The 8,192-nt window shown below is 35.4% G+C and overlaps 1 protein-coding gene across 1 annotated transcript; it reads left to right on the top strand.

Moving 5' to 3' along the window:
* The first annotated feature begins 3,159 nt into the window (after nucleotides 1-3,159).
* LOC112505928 (glutamate receptor 1.2-like) lies at nucleotides 3,160-6,981 on the top strand. Its single transcript, XM_025109964.1, has 6 exons — nucleotides 3,160-3,322; nucleotides 3,421-4,661; nucleotides 4,758-5,058; nucleotides 5,159-5,601; nucleotides 5,856-6,074; nucleotides 6,949-6,981. Exons 1-6 carry the CDS (start codon nucleotides 3,160-3,162, stop codon nucleotides 6,979-6,981), a joined length of 2,400 nt encoding a protein of 799 aa, XP_024965732.1.
* The last annotated feature ends 1,211 nt before the right edge of the window (nucleotides 6,982-8,192 follow it).

The following is an 8,192-nucleotide window of genomic DNA, read 5'->3' as shown; positions in this document are numbered from 1 at the left end:
AAATGCATGGGGACGCTTGCCAACTGAGGATAAGAAGGCATGGGTTGACTTGACGATTATTGATATCTCATTTTCATTGTACACAACGTGCATACAACAATGTTCATGCACAGACAAATTTTTGCAGAGACATGGTTAGTCAGTAGGAAGATCTTCTTTGGATGGATTTGTCCATGAAGATCTTCAATCTCTGGTCCATGAAGATCTTCAATCTTTGGTCCACGAAGATTTTCAATCTTTGGTCCTTGAAGATCTTCCTTCAATCGGCTTGTAACTTCAAAATGTTTTCAATTTTCATATTAGCTACTCTGGAATCTTGGTATGTAAATTAGACAGTTGATCCACAATACCGCATCGGTGACCTTTTATCTTCACATCGACTAGTCTTCGATTTTGCCAATGGCTTTAAGTATGTACCAAGATACAAAGAAACCAATAACTACTAAGTGTTGCTAGGGTAGAGGAACAGATCAGTGGGTCATCACCAAATCAATAGGCGACCCAACATATTCCAATTCCATCAAATTCCCTTTTGTGAACCAAACACCCCCTTATGGTACCATTTTGTACTGACCAATAATCTTACCCGGTATGTGGGGGTGGTGACTTTTACTAGGCCAATGCTTATCAACATGGCCAGAGATGATGATGTTTACCAACAATCTTACTCGGAAAGGAAACTGAGGGTGGTGACTCTCGTAGGATTTATACAAAATGTAAGGAGTTACAATTAAGCAATTAGTCCATCTGTTTTTAGATGTTACTGATTTAGGATGCAATTCAATTTATTAACAACTTTTTCTTATTCCTTGCAAATTGTCCAACTTTAAACTTGATAAATAGAAAATAGATTGTGGGTATTTAACAAAAAAAGGTACAAGATCTTTGTAGTGACTAGCATATCTAAAAGAGTAGCAACTGTGTACCTAAAACAAAACTACATATTGATCTTTTGATCTCTTATTATAGAATTTTCTTCTTGTTCTTTTCATTTTTATTTATTTAATTTGTTCAAAGCCCCTCATGTTGCAACTAAATTGCCTTCTTTTTCTCTTTTTGCACCATGGATACTTGGTTGGCAAAGGGCTAAAACATTCAAAATGGCTAAGTGCTCAATTTAGTACAAGCAATTTTCATTTAGTTATCAATTCTTTATCAGACTGTTTAAAATCCATAAAACTTGAACTCTAAGAATATTCCGTTCGACTTTTCCATTGTTAAACTGCAACTTTACTTTTTGGAGCAGATGGAGTATCATATAATAATTAAAAGCAACATAAATTTTTATAATATTACCTAAAGGTAAAAAAACTAATGTTCATGAAATCATACCTATGTGCCTCACTCTCATGCCATATCTACTTTACCTTCGAGCAATGACCTCATGAATCTAATGAAGCGTAATTTGGAGATAATGGCTCAACTCATAGCCAGTTTTATGGGTACAAAATGATATGACATATATTTCAGGTAACGTTTGGCTATTTGATTCATGTTGTTGCAACCATATGACACCACATTCAGATTCCTTTGCCAACAAACTACCACCACGGTCTCTTCATTCAATCTCAATTGTTGATGTCACGCGCCGCACTGTATCTTTTTATGGACATGTGTCTACTCACTTAATGAACATGTGTCTACTTCATAGTTATACTCACTTAATACGACAAGACTGCTTTTACTACTCAAGAGCCCAACCTTGCTCCTGGTGCTAGATCTCCCATCTACGATCCCACTCAATACTATCAACTTGTTGGGTCGTTAGTCTACCTTCCCGTGACATGACCATATATTGAATATATTGTTCACGTTGTGAGTCAATTCATGGTTGCTCCTTGCTCAGATCATTATGGACATGTTCTTCGCTCGTACGGATTCCATAATGGACCAAATTATGGAAAAGTCTTATAGTTGGGTTTTGTCTAGGTGCAAGGGGAGTGAGCGATCCATTATTGTGGAGGTCCCATCCTATTGACTATTTCAGGTCATTGTAATGTTCCGTTATCACTAGCTGCTTGCTAGCTTTCTATGCAAAACTGGTTGTTTCAAAAAAAATTATGGAGTTGTTCTCCATAACCTTTGGTACCTTAAATGTACCACAGATTATTCTTCTCTGCCAATTTTTTGTCTTTAATTCTCAAGGGTTACCCGGATGCTAATTGGAACGAGAAACAATCCTTTACATCCATTTTCTCACCTTCCAGGTCGTTTCCTAAATCTCGTCTCAAAACTCAAACTTGTTCATTCTTCCCCATCTTGACTTTGATGTGGAGGTGGTGTTAGAATTATATATTGTTTTGTTCCCTTTTAGTCTTTTCTCAATAGTTCAGGGATTAATTTTGTTATTTAGTATAACTTTTTTGTATATACTGTTTTGATTTATTGTCGTCTGTAATCAATATGACAGAGCAATCTTTGGCTCCAAGCTTCATCTCCTTTTATCATTTTTGATAAATCAAATCCGGTTCTAATCTTGACAATTGAGAATCTATTGAAGATACTTTAAGGTATTTGAGGTGAGTGGATGACATGGGGTGTTAATTAAGATAAGTTTTGTTTTTTTAATGATAGGTAAACATTTGGTGGCTTGTACTCAAACTTTAAACAATTATACAATAACAAGTAGTTTATAAAACATACATGCAAAATGACCAAAGTGACCTCATATCACTTACACTTGGAGCACTTAACCACATATGACCCGGGATGATTTTCGTAATAAAAATGAAATCTTGATGACCATCCTTGTAACTTCCAAAGTTAATGGAGATAATCAAAGTTTATTAGATAATTACAAAATACATATATTAAATTAGTTATAAAAGTTGTAGACCACAAACTATATTCTCATATTAGATTTAACAATTCAAGATTCCTTTACAGTTCGTGATTGTCAACTCATTGTTATACGTTGGTGTTCTAAAGTCAATGCAACATCGATGCACTAAAGTCAATCATCATACTTTATTACCATATTTTGCGTTCACTGCACGTTAAAAGTCTTATAACTGTGCAAGTAGTTCCCAACAAGCACCCATCTGCAAGGATTCGATGGTGCTCAACAAGATCATTCCTTCCCTTCTAATACTCTTCTGCGTTTTAAACCATCCATTAGTATCGCACTCCATTAACACAGATGACGAAACCTTAATAGGCATGGGGATTGTTCTAGATATGGAGTCATTAATAGGGAGGTCCATTCACAAGGGCATTGCCATGGCCATATCTGATTTTTATGCTCTTAATCACAGTTACAGAACGAGAATAGTTCTTCACACAATGGACTCCAAGGGAGATCCATTAGAAGCTCTTTCAGCTGGTATATATTTTGTTAGTTTATTTCCTTGAACTCTCACTCTAGATATATCTTTTAATTTTTCTTGAAACTTGTTACTTTTTACTTGCCTGATCAAACAGTAGATCATCTTCTCAAAAACGTGAAGGTGAAAGCCATCATAGGCCCAGAAACGCATCTTCAACCCAAGTTATTGTCCTTGTTTGCTGACAAAGCTAAAGTTCCTATATTTTCTATTGCTGCTTCATCTTCGATGGAATACCCTTACTTGTTCCATATCAAAGACGATGAATCCATGATGGCCAAATGCGTTGCTGCCGTTGTGGAATCATATAAATGGAGGCATGCTATCTTCGTTTATGAGGACACTGAAGATGGGAGGGAGATCTTACCCTATCTGGTTGAGTCATTCCAGGATAAAAGCATCCAGATCACTTACAGAAATGCCATTTCTCTCTTGGCCACAAGTGATGAAATAATTGAACAATTACATAAGCTCATGAATTTTCAGACAACTGTAATTATTGTACATATGTCACCTTCACTTGCATCTAGACTTTTCTTAAATGCAAAAAAGTTGGGAATGATGAGTGAAGAATATGCATGGATTTTAACAGAAAAAACAGTTGACGTCTTGCGATCAACAGACTTTGAAGTTATCGAGTCAATACAAGGGGTACTAGGTTTTAGGCCGTATGTTCCGGCATCAAGCAGGCTGCATAACTTAACAGCAAGATGGCACAACTTCTTTTACAGAAAGTACCCTACATCGGTAACAAAGGAGGTACCTGTGTTTGCCTTACGGGCATACGACACAATCTGGGCACTTGCGGAGTCTTTTGAGAAAGTTGAAGTCCTAGAAAATGGTCCTTTTTTTCTAAACGAGGTCTTGAAAATCAGGTTTAAGGGCATAAGTGGTGAGTTTCAACTTAGTGAAGGAAAAGTTATCTCCAATGGATATGAGATTATGAATGCCATCGACTATGGTGAGAAGCGAGTAGGATATTGGACATTATCAGAAGGTATCAAGGAAGCATACCCCTTGATTAACCGCGGTCATAGATATTCTAGTATGCATACTGAAGCTGTTATCTGGCCCGGACGGTCTACAACTGCTCCAAAAGGTCGGATGTTACACACATTTCCTGGTAAAGAGTTAAACATTGGTGTTCTAAAGATAAAAAACTTTAAGCACTTCATGGATGTAGAGAATGATGTGGAGAAAAATGTTACAAATGCCACTGGGTTCTCTATAGATGTATTCAATGCTTGCATTCGCGCGTTAACATATGAAGTACCTCACAAATTCATTTTATTTGAGAATGCCAGTTATGACGATCTGGTGCAGAAGGTGTATAATCAGGTACAAATGTTTACAACTGCTCTTTAAAACAAAATGTATATATGCTTTTACTCCGAAAGATATAATTTTTTCGTCAAATGGCTTGTTTCTGGACAGGAAATTGACGCAGTCGTGGGGGATTCAACAATCTTGGCCAACAGATCTGAGTATGTTGACTTTACGTCGACTTACAGTGACTTGGGTGTAGGAACACTTGCCAGAATCAAGAAAAACGACATGTGGTTCTTCTTGAAGCCACTGGACGTGGGTCTATGGCTAACTGCTATTGCTTCTCTTATGGTAACTGGCTTTGTGGTTTGGGCAATTGAATGTATGAATCAAGAATCTGAATCTTCACCAGCTCAACGAATTGGAACAATCTTCTGGCTCATCCTATTGACCATTTTTTTCGCTCAAAGTTCTCCCTCTTTCTCTCTAAGATGCTTAATTATTTTACTATCTGAAATAGAATCTAATAAATCAAGATCTAAGAATTTATCGTGTTTGTATTCATATAGGAGAGAAGCTGTCGAACAATCTGTCAAGATTTGTAATGTTTGTTTGGTTACTAGTGGTGCTTATCTTGATCACAAGCTACACAGCAACATTGGCTTCACTGTTGACAGTTGAGCAATTTGAATTGGTGTCAAAAGGGGGAATTGTGGGGTTTCATGGAGGTTCTTTTATGAGAGGAGTAACAGTCAGCAATTTGCACTTTGAAGATAATATGAAGAGGGCATACTACTCATATGAGGATTATGCCCATGCTTTATCAGAAGATGGTGAAGCTGATGCCATTGTTGATGAGATTCCTTACATCAAGATGTTTCTTGGCAAGTACTCATCAGGCGACTATGCCTTGGTTTCGTCTCAACCCATCACTTCTGGTTTTGGCTTTGTAAGTTCCCCTTTCCTCTCCATCACTTGCACTATTTTACATGCACACATATCAAATGAGAAGGTATGTGGTCTAACTTACAAAGAAGTGCGATAAGGGCCAAATCACATATGACTTACAGCACGTCCAGAAGGATGCGGGCGAGTGGTAAATGCGACGCGAAAACTCAGCCGTGCAATAGTTGGCTAATGTGATCCTTCTGAACGTATTGTAAATCACATGTGACTTGCCTTCTCGTAAGTTTTTACTGCCCTTTTGTTTGAACCAACCCCTATACAGACACATCTGGTTGACACGTAAATACATTGTCGTTTCAGATCTTCCAAAAAGGTTCGCCGTTGGTACAAGATGTGTCAAGAGAAATCGCCAAAATGAGATTAGACGGAACTCTAGCAAGTTTGGAGAAGAAGTGGTTTGAGAATCGGCTTTCTATCCCGTCAAGGAATTCTACAATGTCCAAAGCCTTGAAGCTTGATAGATTTGGTGGTTTGTTTATTATTAGTGGGGTGACTTCAGCTTTAGCCCTTATGATCTCTGTAACTTGCGTAGTTTGTGCAAGAATGGAGGTCCAAAATATCATTTCGTTGGTAGTCAGATGTAATTTGATGGGTACTATAAGGTATCTACTGTATAGAAATGTCATCCGGACATGACCTGCCATTGCCAATGCTTTCATTCATCTAACATAATTTACAGATTGTAGACACAGAGTTCACAGGTTTTTTTTTCTAGTGATATTAATTTGTTGGTTGGAATAAACATAAAGCTTGAGTTTACTGCCTCTTTGAAAATTGAAAATTCTAACTTGCAAAAGTTAGGGGCCGTTTACTAAACGCTTAACCCGGTAAGTATTTAGTGGACAATTTACCTCACCGGACGAGCATGACAAGATCCAAGAATCTTACCTGATAAAAATGATGATAAGAATAGAGAGTCTTACCCGGTAAGTGAGGGTGACAACTCTTACTCTAGTAAGCGCTTAACATATATATTGTTGCACACAATACCATTTTGATATACTACAATCTTACCTAGAAAATAAATTATAGTGTTGACTCCAACGATAAACACTTACCGGATAAACATTTAGGTAAACAGCCCCTTAGTTATTTGATGTAGAAATGTTTCTTGAATTTTTCTAATCATTCATTGAAAATCCATCAATATGTCATCTAAAATCTTCAACGGCCATTTATATTAGATACCCAGTTTTTTAATAGCGTTTGCTACATTGTTAATATGTTTGTTTTTTTTTTCTTTTAAAAAAAGTGTCTATTTTTAAAAGTAGTTGTTTAATTTTTCATTCTACATTTAATTAATTATAAGGTGGATAATAAAAGGGTAACTGTCATTTTCTTATTTAAAAAAAGGGTAATAATCATATAAATTTTATGCTTTTTTTCATTGTAGTCATTTAGGGGGTGTTGGCGATTGCTTATTTGAAACAATTTATGTTTTTTACAAAAACACTTATCACCTTATCATAAGTTTGAAGAGTTTAACTTCTTCAAAAACTTCTTATTACTAGTTTCACACTGGTATAAGTTGTTTATCCACACACTCAAAAATGCTTATTACCGATGTTATACCAAAATAAGTCAATAAGTTGTTTTTATAAATAATCCCAAACACCCCTTATTTTAGGATGAAGGAAGGAATTAATTTACCTCCAACCACTTGAGGATTTTCTTGGTTTTCAAAAACAAATTAAACAATTTAACAAGAGAGGGAAAGCAATAAACGACAAAAAGTAAACTAGTTTACGTATAACTAACACTAAATTAGTAGACTACGTACTAAGTAAGGGAAATTACTTAATGTCCATTTTGGATCCACTATGGCTACAAGGTTTCTCAAATGGTATTTAATTATACCCTCTTCCAACTAACAACCAACTACTTTAGTTAACCATCAATCTATTAAAAGGATTGAGCAATTATAAGGTTTGTGTTTGATTGGTTTGTGTTTGGGCTTTAAAGATTAAAAGTGTCTGAAAGTCTCGGTTTCAAATCTAATGAGAAATAAAAATCCTCTTATGGTCACGGAGGTTTAAATACGATAACTTCGAACTATCCACAAAGTAGGTGGTCGCCCTAAGATTAATCAACTTGCATAGGAAAAGACAAAACATCCACAACTTTCCATTGTACCTATTTTCATGGAGAAATAGAAGTCAAACGTCACAATTCAAATTGGACTTTTGTAATCTATTGACTTTTCTAAGTCGATCATTTTTAACCTTGAGTGTCACAACAATTTTGTACATTTACTTCAATTAATTTTATAAGATCTTGAAGATAACAATTAAAAAGGTATTCAAATCTATATATATATATATATATATATATATATATATATATATAAAAGAAAAACCAATACTGCTTATATGGTATCTTCTAACATTAAAATCCTTTTTTTTTAGATTTTTTTTTATTTTTTTAAATGTCTAATATAAGAAAAAGACGTTGTTCTCCCCATATAATAAATGTGTGTTTCATTATGCACAAGTTTTTTTAAAGTAAATTTACATACATCTTGAATTCTCAACATAACCTTCTCCGATAGCTTCCTTTTATCTTAAATATATCTTGAACTTTAAGCTAACCCCCAACTTTCTATATGTTCCTCATAGACTTTGTAACTCCTTATTAGGT

The sequence above is a fragment of the Cynara cardunculus genome (assembly GCF_001531365.2).
Source record: "Cynara cardunculus var. scolymus isolate 2C chromosome LG 2, CcrdV1, whole genome shotgun sequence".
NCBI classification, from domain to species: domain Eukaryota; kingdom Viridiplantae; phylum Streptophyta; class Magnoliopsida; order Asterales; family Asteraceae; genus Cynara; species Cynara cardunculus.
This window is presented reverse-complemented; position numbering and strand designations above follow the sequence as displayed.

Bases quoted from the DNA above. Each gene is read 5' to 3' on its own strand.
- LOC112505928 (XM_025109964.1), top strand. From the start codon at position 3,160: ATGGGGATTGTTCTAGATATGGAGTCATTAATAGGGAGGTCCATTCAC. The intron at 3,323-3,420 runs GTATATATTTTG...CTGATCAAACAG, and splicing joins ATTAGAAGCTCTTTCAGCTG to TAGATCATCTTCTCAAAAAC. The intron at 6,075-6,948 runs GTAACTTGCGTA...TTTTCATTGTAG, and splicing joins CTTTAGCCCTTATGATCTCT to TCATTTAGGGGGTGTTGGCG.